Genomic DNA, 18,780 nt, shown 5'->3' with positions numbered 1-18,780 from the left:
GCTTCTTTACGGCCAGTGCTCGTAAAGAAGTCGGCCCGCCCAGTATGCTGCTAGTTTATTTTTTTTCTTTTATTTGAATACTGATGTATTTAAGGGGGGACGCGGCTTTCGTATCGCAAAAAATGGCAAAAAAATCGATTTTCTGAAAATCATGTTTTCAGTTTCTGGAACCCTTTTTCTATCTGATTCCAAAATATCTACACTGAAAACCACCCAGAAGTGCTTCGAAAAGTTTGTTTTGCCCTCCGAGGTGGCGAAAATCATTGTGGAAATCGCAAAAAAAGAGCGATTTTCAAAAAATTGTAGCTCCGCGATGGCGTGACCGCGAACCATTTTCTTGGGCTTGTTCGAAAGGGCATTTCTCCGTGTTTAAATTCCCCGCTTCAGCGGGCTCCTCCATTCGGAAAGAAGCGCACAAAAAGCAAACACTGGAGAGTCGTTCCGAGGCCTCCGATTGGCCGCGTCCGCCATATTGCCCCAGCTCGCCTCGCCATTGGTCCGATGCTCGCTCCGGGAGATCGTCGTCTGCCGATTGCACGTCGCGAGTTCACGGCTGTCGAGAATCGCGCTACTTCTTGACACGTTCGCAACTGTTCTGTGTTCACGGCTCGACGATCACTTAGAATATAATTACGCTTTAGTTTGGAGCTGCAAGAGGAAGTTCGATCTGATTACGATGGTGCGCCGCGCTCCTAGCGAACATCGCAAACGCGAGTCTCGGACCGACTCTAGCGTTGACTTCAGCGTCGGATTCGCGGTTAGATGTTTTGATTTCTGCTTATCAGCACTTCTGACATCGTGACGAAGGCCATCGCGGGACGACTCTTTGTACTCACGACCACGCATTACGCACTTCGAAGCAACGGGCACCACGCCTGCGCACATACTGCTCGGAGTCGTCACTAGGCCTAACTCCGCTCACGGCGCCGTTTAGCGAGACGAACCCCGAACCTTGCGGTCAAGAACAACGCGCTAGCGTACCTGCGGCTGTGTGCTTCTTCACAAGCGAAGAAGCACATTGCTCGCCGGCATTTCGGAACCGCGGATGGGCGGATCGTCATCGTAGCTTCGCATTCGCGAATCGTCACCGAACGCCGCCACCAAGCACATCACGCGCCGGCACCACGGACCCCGCGGCCGAGCACTTCGCGGTCAGAGTGCTGTCAATAAGCACTAGTGATGTAATTTAGACATGCTTGGAGCCGTGCTTGGCATCGCCGCAGGCGTTTATGAATGTTTTGAAACAATGAAAGCCTCGTAGACTAGCGTTGCCGCGATCGGCCGAATGATAATACGTTTCATACGCGAGAATGGCAAAAGAACGTGTATGAAGCAGGGGGACGAATTTTTATCTGCCCGACTTGCGTCATTGAATAAACTGCTCAAAAATCCCTGTGCCACTAACGTCTTGGCCATAACTGTTTGTTATTTGGAACGAAGGCATCGGCTATCACGGTGTGAGCCATTTTCTGTCACAACAAACCTCTCTCTTTATAAAAAATATTCAATGATTAATTGTAATCAATAAGCAAGACACAATTATGCTAATGACAGCATAAATACAAGAAATATGTGTAATTATTTCAGTATATAGCCTTATTAGATTGCAATATCTTCTTTTCTGTCATGTCTATCACACCACTCCTTCATACAGAGAACTTGGTTTGAAATCCATACTGGTTTTTTGTAGATCAAAAAAAGAAGGAGGTTATGAAAAAAGAACAAAGGCACACTGGAGAAAGGCCACCTGTCCAAGAAGTGAAACACCATAAAAAAAAAGCAAAGACCACAATCTTTAGGTGTTTTAGAGAAGGCCAAACTTTAAATGCAGTTTTCTCAATACTGTTTTTTTGGCATGTTGCTCAGCTCGTGGAGCAGATATCTTGGCAACTACTACACAGATTTTGATTCCGTTTTTTTTTCTTTTAATCCTTGAAGTCTTGTTGACAGGATGACATTATTCTTTACCTTGCTTAGGGCATAGTTTTTTTTGTATGTGATAATTAGCGCATGAGAAGTTCTGATGCAATACATGAAGCTGATGGGGATGTTATTTGTAAAAAAACTAAAAGGAATAGACAATTTTTAATAATGTCATCTTGTGTAGTGTTCTTTTGAGTAAAGATCAAAACCACTTGGACCTTCCTGGCATGTTTTGTTACAATGCTAGGCTTTTCACCAGCAGAGTATGTCATCAGATTATGTAACAGTGTAATTTGAAAACTACTTGAGATATCGCAATGAAACTTCATATATAGCTATTCGAGACACTCTTCAGTGTGCCTGCCAAATTTCATTACTCTAGGTCAACAAACAAAAAAGTTTTTTTCGATCGCCACCTCCCCCCTTAATACGTTTTTTCGGTTGTGTTTGCCGCATATTGACTGTCATTTTGTTCTCTTTACTTTTTTTTCCGTGTTTTATATTATTGTGCCTGCGGAAGCATTCGTGAATACTGGTGCTTTGCGGGGGGAGAGGAACGAAGGACGCTTTGCGCCTTCCCACGCGAGCGCGCGCGTTTGGCGACATGACACCGTGAAAAGTGAGGCGCAGTGGCCTTGGACGGCGAACTTCGGCCGCGCTCGGTGAAAGCGCTGCTATGTGCGGTGATGTGTGTGCGTGCGTACGTACGTGCGTGGTGCATTGGTGCGTGCCTAGAAAGAGTGCGCGTGGTGAATTCATCTCATCTACGTGGACACTCGGGTCAATGACCCGCTGACGCCGGACAAACCAGCGGTGCCCTGCTCTCGGCCATCGTCGAGACGCCTGGCTGCCCTCTCCATCATGGCTCCTGCGCTAGGTCAGCTGACATAGCAGGTATGCCTGCTCTCTGCCGACCTCAGGACGCCTCGCAGCCAGTTCGGGTCGGCCTTATTGATTCCAAAACAAGGGGCGGCTGTCCCAGCGAGGTCTTCCGGTCTCCAGCCGAAAATTCGGGACCTTCGCACCACCACCGAAGCGGCGTTCGTCGGACTCTCGCGCCAATCGTCGTCAAGAGCGACGCGCCATCGGTGAGCCCGTTCCCGGTGTGAGGACTTCAAAGAAGCCTCCTGCAACCGCCTCCTCTCCGCGCTGTGGATGCTCTTTCGCGCAAGCATCGCGAACACTTGCCTTAACTTCCTTTACCTTCCTTCCGCAGCGCCATTTTATTGTATTATGTGTTTCAAGCGTATTGTCTTTTGTTATTGATTTTTCTCGCATTATAATGTATTCTTTTTTTTTAGCAGCAGCTCCAGGGCTGGACTGAGGCTAGTGGTTGCTCATAGCAGTGTTATTTTAACTGCATGGGTGACCGCCGGCTGCCTTTGCAGACCGGTAAAGGGCAAATTTAGGAGAGGGGGATGTGGGGATTGAGGCTTGCCCGTCGCCATTGCGCGGGTTTTTTTCGCCTATTTCTGCCATCCTCATGTCCGATCATGTCGCTCCCCTCCTCCGTCGTCCTACGGCGCTGGGCGAGCGGGGGTGACGTTAACCCTCCTCACCCCAGCGCCGCATCGCGACGGTGGCGCCACGTTCGAGTCTCGCGTGCTCGCGTCTCGCGAGACGTTGCGCGCGGCGGGGGAGTCAGACTCTCTCTGGACCTCGTAGGGTAAGCACGTATTTTCTTTCCTGTCCGTCGGCTCCTTTGTTTGGGCTCGCTCGGACGGAGTTCGCTTACGGTGCCTTGCGCCAGCGGCGAGCGCTTACCTTACGCTGTCCTTTTCCGAACGCTAGGCTGAAGAGCGGTGCGGTGCATTCGCGCGTGGTCTTACTACGCCGAAACCGTACCTATCGAAGCCAACGCGAGCGGAGTTTGCCCTTGCTCGAGCGATCGGGCCCTGTTTTGGTCGCTGATCGTGAGAGCACGCAGCATAGTCGCGAGGGAACGTTTCTCTCAGCGGCGTGTCGCCGTGAGCCCTTTTGCCCGCGGAGACGTGCTAGCGGCACCCTTCGTGTTGTACTTTCGCCCGTGGCGTGGTTAAGCCTGTTTTGCTTCTCCCGCCGCCTTTGGGAGCGGGCGTTGTACTGCGTTTTGTGGAGTTGCCGCAGGCAATAAAGTGTTGCGGATTTCGAGAGCAGTACTGTGTACTTGCCGCACTACGCTCGGCGCCTTGCTTGCGCTTGAACGTACGTGTGCAGCGGCGCGCTAGTTCACGCGAGGCGACGGCAGACGCTGCCCTGTGGCTCGCTAAGTCCGAACCCACGCTAGTGGCCGTACTCCTGTGAGGTACGTGCACACTACAATATATATATATATATATATATATATATATATATATATATATATATATATATATATATAAATATGCGCGCACACACACGTGCGTACGTGTTATCAAAACATCACAGCTGTGATAGAGCAATGACTCAGGAAAATGAGATAAGCGATGTTCTGAATAGCTACACTTGACTAGACTGACAAATGAAAAACATTAAAGATAATGAACGTTTTTCATCAGCGGTGTTTTCGCACCGCGTTTGCCGGGTTGCTACATTTTCGTCAAAAGCCTACGCCGGCTTCAAAAAGTTCCTTTGAAATGCGCGGAGGTCAACGCCGTCTGGAGGCAATGGGAGAAACCAAAGAAGCACGTTTCTGCACCCTAAACTCCGTTTGTTGGATGAGCGGGCGATGTGCCGCGCGAGGCGTTTTCTTTTCTACTTCGAGGAGGAAGACGCGGCGGCGCGATTTTGAGATGGCATTCGTCAAAAGGACGCACGCGACCCTCCGACCACACGTCAGTCGCGCATGAAATCAAGCCATTCAGGACGCAACAGCGCGATGTCGCGAAGGCGTTCGTCAAAAAACACGCGCGTCCCTCCGAACGCTCGTAAATCGCGCCAAAAATTGCGCCATGCAGTTCGACCTTCTCCCTCCAAGTTCCCTTCCAAGATTTGTCAATTATTGGTGTCGCTTATATGCACGCAAATACGGTACTTGAGATGCGATGATACAAAATGTCGCAATCGTACAACTTGTATCCCATGGTTCTGTTTTCGTACTACCTGACATTTGCCTTTTCAGTAATAAACGTTCCAAGTGTCTGTCTTGTTCTTTTTTTGTATATTTCTTCACTCGCCACCTCATGAGCCAAACCACACGCAGCAACGGCGGCGAGCGGCATGTCATGTAGTGCTGCGGATGGTACGAGCCAAAATCGAACAATGCGACCGATCGCACTAGCGATACTAAGCTCGTCCCTGCACGAGCGCGTTTACATGCTGCATTTATAACGTCTAAGGGCTTGTGTGCAATGCAACAAATTCTGCACATGTAGAGGCACACTTTCACTAAAAAAAATGAGTTTCGGAAATGGTCCAACCGACTTGCACGGACCGAGGCCCTGTGAGTGGTTTCGCGGTTGGTAGTGGCTTCACTGACCGCAAACAGATAAAACATTTTTTTTCTTTCTCATGAAGACTTACGACACAAAATCCACATTACACACTCAGCTATACAGCGGTTTCCTTAATGCAAGGTTTCTAAATAATGGTCGCGCGTTTACGTCCGCGGCGGCTGCTCGCACTATGCTCATGGCTTTACATCAAATTAAGTATTCGCAGTAAATAGAACCTTTTCGACAATTATGAAGCGTCAACGCAGTTACTTTTGTTCATGTTCGCAATCCCAGGCCACGATAAACGCAACCGCCTCGTGCGCGCAGCGCACCAGAAAACTCCATTGCTGCCGGCGTCACAATCGAAATATGGCCGCACAACTCACTTTCTTGTAGCTAGCTCCTGTACAGGCTCGCTAGCTTTTTTGTGCCTTCGACAACGCCACGAGAGCGCGCCAAGTGATGTGATGATGATATAAGCTCGCATAGGCGTGCCATGACACGGATGACAGCGGCACATAAAGGCACCAAACGTAGCCTCAGTGATCGGTTCCGGAAGCGCACTGGAGCCCATCGCGGAGGCCGTGCACCAAATACCGCTTGGGAGCAGTTTCGGCGCAATAATGCGTGTTGGAGCAGGATGGCGCAGCAGAAGCGGATTGGCGCAGCGTGGCGCAAATGGCGCAGCGCTTCCGCCCCTGTACAGATCTATGTCAGAGTTGGCGCGCTAGCGATGGTTTGAAGTTTTAAGGCGCGAACAAGACACGGACGAAGAATAGGAACACACACACGGAGCACCACTTCCAACATAGATTTATTTCGAAAGAGCACAGAACATATATATCCACCACGCGCGCCGTCAACGTGCCTCAATGCGCAGTCGCATTCAAGTAGCGTAACTCTTTTGGTGATAATGAAATGGAGGCAACACTGACGCATAGGTCACCTGATTCGATTATTTTCTTGGCTTCAATAATTAGTCGCACTGATTTATCTGGACTTCGGCCGACTACCGCGCAAGCGCTAAAGTTCGGAACGCAATGACAATCCCGGCAGTGTATCGCGATGGGTTTCGATCGGGAGAATGGGCATTTTGCTACACTTTGGAAGTGAATTAAAATAGATTCTAAACGTTTTCTGTGTCCGACCCTTCGTGTGGAGTGTCCTTGCATACAGAGGAAACCCACAACAGGCTTGTTATAGCCTCGAAATTTGATGGCACCACCCCTTTAAGCATTCCACACACTATAGACTAAGGCCAGAAAATTTTAGAGCCGCTGTCCCTTGTTACCGTATATTGCTGATTATAAGTCAACGTTTCTTTCATAAAACGACCTTCCAAAGTTCCGGGGTCGACCTATAATCGGAGTCAACCTATACGCGGAATCGTGAAATCGACTTATCTGTGGGATCCGAAGAAAGGTCACCGTCCTCGGATTTCCTGCTATTCGACGCATCGATAACATCAGTCGCAGAGGCAGCGGAGTCACGGCAACAGCTATCTCCCAACACGCGCGCTGCTTCCGGAGCCAGACATTCTTGCGATCTGCCAAGATGACCGCGAAACTAAAGCGAAATCACGCAAGGCGAAACTACGGAGCGCGTTTAAAAATCACCGCCGTGCGGCATTTAACAGCCTTTAACTTTCACAGTGATGCATTCCTTCTCTCGTTTGTCCTATGAGCGTAGTTTGGCGCGCAAGCGGAGCTCATCCGCAGTCGAAGCGGCACTCATGTAATCTGAGCGCCCGCAGCATCGAGCAGCCGCTGCTGCGGGTTTGTAAAGTGGCTGATCGTGCGACAAAGCTTGCTGAACCATGACACCTGGCTGCGCATTTGTTGGTGTGGAGCTGCTGATTTGTGATTATGTCACGTACAAGTATTTTGAACAACTTATATCCGAGTTTCAGCACATAACGAATGACGTGGCCGGTAGGCTGACTTGGTCACATTTGACGCATTGTAACTTGTTAGCAACCAAAATAATGCAACGTTTTTTTATCCAGAATGATAGATGACGTCCTTAACTTCAATCAGAGGGATTTAAAAAAAAATTAAAATCTGCCTTTTTGAGAAAAGCTATTTTCAAAGTTCGGCGTTTTTGGTAAATCACTTCCGTTTCAGCCCAATTATCAAGTAAAATAGAGCGCGATAAAACCACGAAAAGTATTTTAAAAGAGAGCGAAGGTATCGAAGTTAATATGTACCGATTTTTATTATCCTCACTTTAACTTGTTCCAAGTTTGTGATTTTTTTCTTCAAAAGTAATTCGACCAAGCAAGGAAAATAATAGACTCATAAAATTGGATTTCACTTGTTCTTTGAGGGGAATAAATATTGTGACCAAGAAGTGCACCGTTTCTTCCCTAGGTGCGCTCAAAATTCAGAAATCGCGAAATTGGCGGCAAAGTGTTTTTTGCGACCGCAATTCGTAATTCTTTTTTTCAGGCGAACCAAACTTTTTTTTTTGCAAGACTAACTTCGAAACCATTGTTCTGGGTGAAATGCCTAGACCTACAGCGAGTTTCATCAAAATTGGGAATGGTGACCGGGACCTCGTGTTCGATCTTATCTGGACACACCCAGTGCGCGTTTCTTCACTACGTGAGTGATCTGAAGGCAAAGCATTCATTCCTGCTGGGTCGAATCCAACAAGAAAACGCGAAGACACCAACGGGGAAGCTGAAGCACGCTTCTTTGAGTGAAGTGGCGCAATGGGTCAACGATGCCTGGTATGGACTGCCAACCGACATGGTCCGCGCGGCGTTTTCCACGTGCGGCATCTCAGTACCACCGGCACCCGTTCCGACGGCAAGCAGCAGCAGTGGCTCACACGATGGCAATGACCGTGACTGCGTCCTTCTCTCAAGCGACGACGAGTCGTAAGCAATGTTTCATGGGTAAATAAATGTTTTTTTGCATCACTCCTTCTTCTGAAAAACTTATTGGTGAGCTATGGCCGCAGCATAAGGCTGTGTTCGGAGTCAACTTTTTTTTCCCCTAGAAGGGGTTGCAAGTTGGGGGGTCGACTTATAATCGGCAATACAGTTGAAACCCGCAATAACGAAATCGGCGGGGAAAGCACAAAATTTCGCTCTTGCAAGAATTTCGTTGGCGCGAGAATGCGGCAGAAAAGACATGGAAATTACAAAAAAAAAAACATTTTATTTCCCAAAGTCAGTAAGTTTGCTTTGGCGGGCCTTACCATGCAGCAATTTCATACCTCTCGATTGGGAATCTCGTTTGCCACGGCACAAAGTTTGCCCCATGCACTTGTCAGTGACGGCGGCACTGCGCTGTCACCGGTACCGTCATCAAGTGCGCCTACAGGCGAACCTTCTTCCGGCTGCGCTGGATCAGCGCGGATCAGCGCAGAATCGTGGACAGCGAGCTGCACGCAACGCCGAATTCTTCGGCGATGTCCATTTTTTTCCTGCCCTTTTCCACCTCACTGATGATTGCAGCCTTATCATCCAGCGCGATGAACTTCCGCTTTTTCGTTGGAGGAAGCAATCGCAACACACAGTTCACGTTGCACCAAGCGACCAAGCAAACGCTCCACAAATGGCTCCACACACGCTACCATGTGCGCGCAAAGCCGACAAAGCCAAGCACAGAGCAAGCCAACGAACGAAACTCCATGAGGAATGTGGATTTGGCTACGTAGTCCGCGATAACGAGCAGGTGTTTCGGCAAGCCATCATCATGATTGTTGTCGCCAGCTTTGTTTTTTTGTAAACAATGATGGCGGCTGCTTCTCAAGTGCGCTGTAGCAATAGTTTTGCACAGTTTAAGTGTAGCATGAATGCATTTCAGCAGTTTTCAAATGTAGTTAGTGTAGCGAGAGTAGATTACAGTAAAACCTCGTTATAACGAAGTTGAAGGGGGAGTCGTAATTACTTCGTTATAACCATTAGTTCGTTATAGCCAATATCCATTTCTACCGACAATTAGCACGCAAGAGAGGATGTACTGACCACCAAATCCCACAGCAGCCCGCCACGCAAACGAAAAACGGCCGTCGCACGGAGAAAGACTAGCAAAAAAAAAAAAAAAAAAGAACAGCAAAGAACTGCTACTTTATTCACGCCAAACTCGGCACACCAGCTGGCGGCTCACTTAGCAGAAAAATAGTCCTTAATAGACTTCTGCCGTGTCTTCCTCAGACGGATGATGGCTTTTTCGGCCGCTGCCGCTATGTCGAGTCCGTCCTCGCCGTCATCGTGAGCGCCGAAGAAGCGGCGCAGCAGGTCTGCCGCATCCAGCGCTTGCGCGGACGTTGAAACATCGGATTCACCAACTCCGGCCTGTCGTCGACACATTCGTCACTGTCGTCATTCGCCACCCCTGTCACCGCGCGCACAATTTCAGCCTCTGTCAGCTCTTCGGTTGTCACCGCGTCAGCATCGGCACTGACGTACGTGCAGAAGGTGTCGCAGTCGGGCACAACTCCGGCGTCAAGGAGAGCGTCCCACGACGCCAGGTCTTGGTCACCCGCGGCACCCTCAATAGCGGCAGCACCGATATCTTCGCTGTCACCGCCGCTGTTGACGCCAAATGAGGCATGCCGGAAGCAGTTGGCGATCGTGCTTGCTGTTACAGACATCCAAGCAGCCTGTAGCATCTCGATCGCCATGTAGAGGTCGATTGTAGTCTCGCGCTTCATGCTCATATTGAGTAGAATTCGGTCGATTACACGCTTGCGGTACCGTGCTCAACGCTACGCCGAAATCTTCGGCAACTTTTTCTTCTTGACGCTGGACTCAACGGCTTTCAACATAGCCGCCTTCTGCTCGATTGTAATCGTTTTGCGCTTTCGTTTGCCGTTGCCGTCGTCCATCTCCTGCCTAGCGGCGGGAACCGAGAGAGACGCTGTTCTGATGCACACGCAGCGAACGACAAGCTAAAAGGCCCGCGCCCACGCCGCGCGGCCGCCGCGTCAGCCGGCGTCGCCGTCCACGCGCGCAACAGGAGAGCGGGCGGGCGGGCGGGGCGGGTCCACGAGTTCTGCGGGAGAGGGGAGGCCGGGTGACGTGCACGGGTGGGTCCACGAGTTTCAGTGGAAGGGGAGGCAGGCAGACGCGCACCCTCGCGCGTGTTGGCAGGCGGCTCCTCGGGCGCGCGAGGCGCGAGTTTTGAATTACCGCATCCGTGATGGGACGTAAACCGTCGCGCGCTATAAGACATTGACTTGCCGGCTACCAAAATGGTCAGTAAATGCTCGGTGGGGGAAAAAAAAGGTTCGTTATATCCATTGCGAGGAAATTTTAGCTTCGTTAAAACGAGGTTTTAAATACATGGGTGTCTATGGGAATTTCAAGGGGAATTACGATTGCTTCGTTATATCCATTAGTTCGTTATATCCCACTTCGTTATAACGAGCTTCTACTGTATTTGCGCACTCGTGTTTCAAAAATTTCGTTAATGAGGGACTACGGTATGAATCTCTCTCGTAGTCGCGAGTTACGAAATGCATTGACTCCTATGGGCGTTCGCCGGTGCTCCGAAAATATTTCGTTGCGGTGAGAATTTCGTTCTCTCGGGATTTCGTTATCGCGGATTTCGACTGTATACGGCGTTATTATATTCTTTGAGCAGTGAGGTTAGGGCCGTTTTTCAGATTTGTTGTCATGCCCATACAACAGGGAGAGTTGGCAGGTATGCAGTGTTCATCCTTCTCATGCTGGATTAAAACTAACGAGTGCCCATACACACTTAGTGCCAGATTTCTTGTAGCAGCTTTAAGCAAGTCTAAATGTGTGCTTGGTACAGAACAGCCTGTGCTGTGTGTAGCATCACTTCTCACCGTGTAGAAAATTAGGGTCCTCATACCCTCCCAATCACCGCACTGCACACATTGCTATACTCCATTTACTACATCAGGTGCAATGCTGTGGAAGCCATGCCAGAAGTTCGGTTAGCAAAATTTGCAGGTCTGCAAGTCTCGCGCGAACCTCCACATGTCGCAGCGGGCTGCAAATGAAACACCAAAATACGAACGCGGCCTCAACGACTGGCTAAGGCTGTGCGCTGCCGGAGCAAATTGCAGAAGCCACGATACAAAAACGAAGGAAAGCTTGGCAATCCAGAACAACCTGTTGACAACCATACAAATAATGATGTTTGTTTATTTCTAAGGCACAAAGCATCTTCCTTCCATAAACGAAAAAAAAAAAAGAATCATGTTATGGGTGGTAGAAGCAATGAACTATTTCTTGGTGCGAACACATCTACTGCAAGAAGGCGTGCTAGCTTCCATAGTGTTGCACCTGATGTATGAAACAAAGTATGGTTTCAGTTTATTTTTTCATTCATAACAATATACTGCAATACGTAATATACAGACAAGTGTCCCAAAGTCAGTGACTGCACCGGGACCCTTGATCAATTTTTATACAAAAAAAGAAGAAAAGGAACGATGTAAATACAAAATCATGGCTAAATTACATGACTGCAAATAACAAATATTCTATAAAGTTAATCAGACAGTAAATAATCCTTTCGTTGGTATTGAAATAAGTACTAAGTGGATGACAATTTAATTACATATGATAAGAGTCCTTGCAGAACTACCACAGTGCACTGTGTTAGCTCTGCAAGGGACACAAAAAAACAAGATGCACTTGCCCGTGGCCTCCCATAGCGTCGCGATGGGCGAGCAGTCATCTGCCGGGTCGGGCCCACCTGCCTGGATGCCCCCTCGGGGGGCTGGCTTGCAAGAACCGGGTTGCGGAGTGCCAGCACTCCCTGCCCCTCAGGCAGGGGCAAGATGTTGGGGTTGAACTGGGCCAGCTGGCCCACTCGCAGCTCTGATTGGTGCTGCAGGAACTCGTCCAACTTGGCGCTCAGGAAGGCACAGCGCACACCCTTGGACAGCGACACCTCAGCTGCTGCATATGCACACCACAAGGCCCCGTGTCAATGCACTTAGCTAACATGATGGAAAGACAAACCATGGGGTTTCACCTGCCGTGGCCACACATAGGAGCCAAGATGTATTCAGACAATGTAGGATGCATACCACCTGATATGGTTCTAATAGTGCTTCGGTTCTGGTGCTCCATTTTTACTTTGTGCGCAGTGAGCAATATTCTAATATAAGGGGGAGGTAAGGCACAATGGCAAACTGAGCATTTCTTCTTTGACTCATGATATTTGCTTATTGTCATTATTATTAATATTATTACTATACTTCCCATTACTTGCTACTGATTGTATAATGTTCTATTTGGATTACAATGGGGATATTTTATGAGCATGTATTCAAAATGTCCCCCTTTTTCCTTCTTTTGTTTTTTGAAAGTTATCTTCCTGTTAAAATGCTTACGACATCTAGGATGCTGTGTTCGAAAGCTAAATGACCCAGTACCATCTGTAACACGCTGTGTCACTTAGTTCTGCCGATGCATCTGCTGTGCTCTTAGCTGAGAGTGGCAGTTTTGAAAATATATAAATATGGATGTGTCCAGGCTTGCAATCAGAACACTCCTGTCCCTTACCGCAAGCCTGCTTCTGCTACAGTGCCATGACCAACTATGACTATTGGGTATGTCGCAACAGGTTCCACAAAACACAACACAGACCTTGCAGCACACACATAATGCACACAAACACACCAAGAATTATACCTTAAGAGCCAGTCTGTATCGCAGTTAAAAAAAAAGTACAATATCATTGCTTCCAGATTTAAATGCAGCCATCACAGCCTGGAATCAAACCCGCAACCTCATACTCGGCAGAGAAATGTCTAAACCTCTGAGCTTTACTAGGTGGGCGGGATTTGTTGATCGTTTACAATGACAACGCCATTGGTGAAGCAGGGGGAGGGGCGAAGTAGTTCCGAGATGTGCACTCCCCCTGCCCCAAAGAAAGAAACACTGAGAGTTTTTCCTTGTCCAGAAATTCCTTGTTACCAAAAGTTCCAGTATAATGTGACAGAGTGGCCGCATTTCCCAAACTCCGAGCATGGTCAGTTTCGATATCGCCATCAAAGTCTAATGACGAATATCTCAAGTGACATGCAATTTATGTGATTTATAAAATATGGGTAAGCCATAAATTGTCACCGACTCCAATTTTCTAATATTAACAACTGCCCTCAAATCAATAATTTTAAAAAATTAACAAGTTTTTGTCACTTCAATGGCATTTTAGCTCTGGAAAAGGATTTCAACTGGTGTTATCAGGGCTGCATCAGCCCTAATGTGAGCCTGACGGATTTCTTCCTGCTCCCAAAGCTCAAGAGAACACTAAAAGGTCACCATTTTGACAATGTTTCCACCATCCTACAGGCCGTCACAAAGTCTAAGGAAGGTCACGGCAGCCGACTTTCAGGGAGCTTTTGCAGCGTGGGAATAGCATTGGAAGCGGGTTATCGACACTCAAGTGAACCATTTTGAAGAATTTAAATAAAATGTACCGGTCAGATCAATAAATTCTTTTCACCAGATCAAGTCGCATTACTTTACGGATGAACATGCTTACACACATCATGCAAATGACATCAAGCACACAGAGAAAGAGAGAAACAGCAGTGTCCCTCAAATTGCATGTAATAAACACACATAAATGAACTCAAGACATTTAGACTGCAAAGATGGTCGCCAGCTGAACTTCAGAGAGAACAACACGAGAAAAATACTAAACACGACAATCCAGAGGCAGCAAATGAGTAACTGACCCTGCACATTTTCCTGTTTAACTTTATCAATCATGATCCTTGCTTCAGGCTGTGGTGCTGCCTGGTTGGATGCCGACTGCTGGCCTCCGCTCGCTGCTGCAGCAGCAGCAGCTGCTGCGGCAGTAGCCCTCCGCGTCATCAACGCTGGTGGCTCCTGCTTCTCTTCCTCCTCCTGGCGCCACGCTTGCTCGTTCATCTGGTCCATGACCCAGCGTGTTGTGTGGTCCGCCGCCTGGTCTGCCGTCTGGTCGGGGCCAAACGCCTTGCGCCGCCACCCCTTGATCTTGGTGATGTCTGTCGTCTTGCGCGGGAGCACGACCACGGGCTGCCGCTCCTCCGTCCAATCCGTCTCGCGCCACTCCTCGTCGGCTGCACCAGACCGTGCCACGGATGAAGGCACCGATTCGTCCGGGGAGCGCGGCTCGTGATACTGCTCTTCAAGTAGTTGGTCCATTGAACGAGCAAACTCGTTGAGGTCCTCCACACTGGAGAAACTAAAGAAGTCCAGACCATCAATACTGTCCACCTCTACACTTCCTTGGAATCGGCTAAGAAGAAGCTGCGTCTGCCTGGACACCACCTCCTCTGCCTCCTCTGCAGGCCCCTGAAATGGAATGCAATTCAGCCACAAAGTGCCCGCCCAAATGCTCCATCACAGTGTTTTGCTGCACGTTCCCAATGAAAAAACATAAATTCTGTAAGGAAGCTTAATGCACAGTCAAACAGTAGAACATCATAAACCTTATGGAAAAATAAGCACAATCTTTATAATTGCTTGTAGAAGAGAAAAGTAAGTTGAGCATAGTGCATTAATTACAGTTAAACACAGGTATATATGTAAACTAACAACAGCTACAATAGAGAGTCTACTTTACAGCAGCTGAGAGGAAGTAATGAGCATATTGCTGTAAGAATGCATTGGCATGGGTCCATATGCCGACACGCTCACTTAATGCAACAATCAAAAAGATCCCTGCTTACAAAAGACCCCATTATCAAGTGATCATCCCCCACTGGAAAAGCCGCTACGAGTTAAACACACACAACACATGCTATCCCAAGTGCACCAAGACTTCCAAGCACTTCCCTTGTGCAACCTGTGCTGTAAAGTTTACGAAAGAACTCACCACAGACAACTCTATGCAACTGGCAGCAAGGCAAACATCTGCATGGTCAAAAATAAGTACGCACGAGGGTGCACCTATCGCTTAGGTCTCTGCCCTCATCGTGCAGTACACTTCTTTTTGGTATCATGCTACTCAACCTGCGTTCACTGCTTAGTGGGAACAGAGTGTTCACCACTGCTTCAACATCCGTCTTGTATCAATAAGCTAGTTAGCTGATAACAAGGAGTGTTTTTAAGTTCATTACCGACTACCCGCACCCTCGACGCCATACTGCAGTTAGGTAAAACAAGTAAAGCTGCTATGGGGGCTAGTTGGTGCGAATACATGGCTTGTTCGCGCTGCCAGGAAATGGACGATCTTGAAATGGGAAAAGACACCCTGTGTGTGTCTTTTTCCGTTTCAAAATCGTCCAGTTCCTGGCAGTGTGAACAAGTCATGTAAGTAAAACAAACTCTGCTGTGTTTGTGCACTTAAGTTAGTACAACGCAGCGCGTCGAAAGTGCAGCCTCTAAGGCTATAGCACTATGCGTTGTTGCAGCTGCGGAATGCTGCAATCACGAAGGAAATGCAAAACTTGGTGCATACTCAGAACTGTGCCGCATATCAGTGACTCAGCCAGAGTGGCACACAGGGCACGTGCCCCTCCCGAAATTTCTTGCGGTTATGGGATACAGAGCACAAAATAACACTAGGCCACACTTGCCTGTCTGGCCCCGACTTCACATCAAGGACGTGCCACCACCAAAACAAATTTCTGCCAACGCCACTGCCACGTTAGAGTTGGACAGGGTTGGTTGTGAATGCTGTGACTGTGTTACTTCGTGGCCTTTTTGCTACTCCAAGTAAGAAATGGCATTAATGGAAAGCTGTCCTTACACTTACCTTTCCTTCTTTTCAATACATGTCACTTTAAACTAGGGGTGTGCGAATATTCGAATATTTTGCGAATAGTGCTTGCTATTCGATTCGATTCGCACTGGAATTTTAGTATTCGAACTTAGCAAAAACAAATACAGTCAACGTCCGATTGAAAGTGACCCCTTCAGATTTTCAATATGCTTCACCTCATTACACTTTTGTATTGCGGCAAAGCTGCCTTTCACGCTCCGTTACGGTTGAACTTAGCCAAGAGACAGTCAACGTCCGATTGGAAGTGGTCCCTAAATTTTCAATATGCTTCACCCCATTGCACTCTCGTATTGTGGCAAAGCTGCCTTTCAAGCTCCGTTACGGTCAAATTTAGCCAAGAGACAGTCAATGTCCGATTGAATGTGGTCCCTAGATTTTCAATATGCTTCACCGCCTCACACCCGGTATTGCGGCAAAGCTGCCTTTCAAGCTCCGCTACGGTCGCAAATGTACTAACTCAAGAAAACGCTGGTTCTAACATGGAGATGAAAGATGTGGTAGAGGTGGGGGCTCAATTAATCCTGTTTTGGACCTGAAACTTGGGCAGGAAGTCCGAAAAATCGAAAGCCGAAGCTTTTTAGCATCCAAAATTTAAGATGTTCTTATATACCGACGTTTACGAGGCAGATTTGGAACTCCGGACTTGAAGGGAGCACACCCTTGTCTGTCGCATCAGTTGGGCCTCCACAGAAGTTGAAAGAGGAGGAGAGGCTGAGGAAATGGCACCTTTGCCTATCACGTGTAAAGTGTTGTCGGCAACACTTTGGCTGCACCAAATCATGTACATAAATACAATTCGGCCTCTACATTGCCTCAATCTTGATAAGACAACTATGAAACACTTTCATGTTGCTGTATCATAAGAATATGATTAGGAATCCTCTCAAACTTTTTTTTCTGCAATTTCGCTTCGATGTATTAGAAAAATATTATAGAAATATTCGAGAAATATTCGAAAAATATTCGATTCGATTTGCACTCACACTTCAATATTGGAATTCGCTTCGCACCCAAAATTTTGCTATTCGCACAGCTCTACTTTAAACATTACCTATTGCCAGACACTTACACGTAACTGTGCGAGACCGCAGTGAAAGGAACCTGACAGTGCAGTTGCTCTTAACATGGTAAACAGGACAGATGACCGGACAATAGAGTCAAACAGGGAAAGACTATCAACTGTTTGGGTTTTGCTTTTGCTGCTATGTATGTCAACATTTGCATACACAACTCTATATTTTCTGAATTTAACATATAATGCATGCCAGCTATGCTCCTTACTTCAAGTGCTGCGCTTTTCACTTAACATTACTTCTTGATGTTATTTCTTAGAAACATGTTTTATGTACGCATCTACTAAATGTTACTGATTTTGTGCTCAAGGGGATAATTATGGAAAAATGAAGTCATACGGATGCCAGAACCACTACAAATTTCTTTTGTTAAAGACAACGATGGCAAGAATCAGATCACAATCTTTTCCACATAGCTGCTAACTTCTAGAAAGGCACTACAAATTCTCTACACACCTCTGGTAAATTAATGGATATGCATCAAACAAGCCTACCTCAGAAGAATCTTTAGCCTGTGTTCGTGACATGCATACACCAACCTCTATTCTATAGAGAAAAGCTTGAGTGAGCCACATCTATTTGTGCTTGAGAAATATAAGAAGTCATGCTTGTGTCATATGTGTTTGTGCATGCATAGAGCACATTCCCGTCTGTCAATTGAAACTGTTTGGTAGTGGTGTCTTTGTGTGCTTTTATTTCACTACATGTCCTCTTTGCATAGAAAAAAAAATTTCAGCAAACTGTAAGGACTATCCCAGGGACTGGTTGTTCTGAACTACAAATGTTGCACCACTTCTGAATGAAATTGATAGAGTCAGCAGAGTGTGTCCTGTCGGTCGTTCTTGTGCCACTGTCTGAACTGTTCACATGATAGAGCAACTCTGGCAATTTTTTTCATGGCGTCAGAGAAATTGTTAGCACAGAATTATCTGCGCCTCATGTAAAAACATAAGGTACCTCAATAAAAAATTGCAGAGATAAATAAAAATAATTAGAACTTACGACATTTGTACACTTTTAGAAAAATAACTGCTATCTCTACACAAAAGCCTGACAACTTAGTTCTGCTGTCACCACTTGCCTTGCTTACTGCTGGCACAAGCATGGGCATCTCGGGCGAGCGGGGCCCCCAGCGCTTGGCAGCACTACGCACAGAGCGGCGCTCGGGCGAGGGCTCCAGGCACGGCATCTGCCAGTCGTCCTCTCGGCCAGCACCACCTGCCATCAGGGCACCGCTCTCCTGGGTGCCCCACACGCACAAACACGCACACGGTGGAGGAACCCCCATGCCAACAAGCACCCACCCACCCGTCCACCACTGTGCCTCCTGGTGCTGTCCGTCCACCTTCCTCCGCGGAGCTTCCCAAAGACCACACAGAGAGAAATCAGGCATCGCCGTCTGTTCCACAAGAGAGGGATGTGACCGATTGACAGAGTGCTGGCATGTGGAAGGTTCGAGTTGGCCTGAATGCGTGTGGGCCTAAATCACGCTCGCGGCTCTGAAATATGGCTTTCTTGGAGTGCAATGGTCTGAAGTCCTGCCTCTCTTGCAATACATCTTGCAACAGCATTCTATACAGCAGACTTACATTAAATGGACCCTAAAGAGACCAGGAAAATATGTTCCGTTTAAAAGGCGTTCCGTTTACTGAGAGGTGGGCAGAATTCAAGTATGAA

The 18,780-nt window shown here is 47.7% G+C and overlaps 1 protein-coding gene across 4 annotated transcripts in view; it reads right to left on the bottom strand.

The window, feature by feature from the left end:
• The window catches only part of LOC119382830 (mucin-5AC), an 85,160-nt gene that overhangs the window by 52,847 nt on the left and 13,533 nt on the right, over positions 1-18,780 (bottom strand). For 2 of the 4 annotated variants that reach the window (XM_037650697.2, XM_037650699.2), the window contains exons 4-6: positions 18,185-18,343; positions 13,995-14,598; positions 11,942-12,204 (exon numbers count right to left, since the gene is read on the bottom strand). In XM_037650697.2, the coding sequence (XP_037506625.1) occupies positions 11,942-12,204; positions 13,995-14,598; positions 18,185-18,343 (1,026 nt within the window). The remainder of the gene's footprint in view (positions 1-11,941; positions 12,205-13,994; positions 14,599-18,184; positions 18,344-18,780) is intronic. The other 2 variants (XM_037650702.2, XM_037650701.2) reach the window with 2 other exon arrangements.

Source organism: Rhipicephalus sanguineus, chromosome 2, assembly GCF_013339695.2.
Source record: "Rhipicephalus sanguineus isolate Rsan-2018 chromosome 2, BIME_Rsan_1.4, whole genome shotgun sequence".
In the NCBI taxonomy this organism is placed as follows: domain Eukaryota; kingdom Metazoa; phylum Arthropoda; class Arachnida; order Ixodida; family Ixodidae; genus Rhipicephalus; species Rhipicephalus sanguineus.
This window is presented reverse-complemented; position numbering and strand designations above follow the sequence as displayed.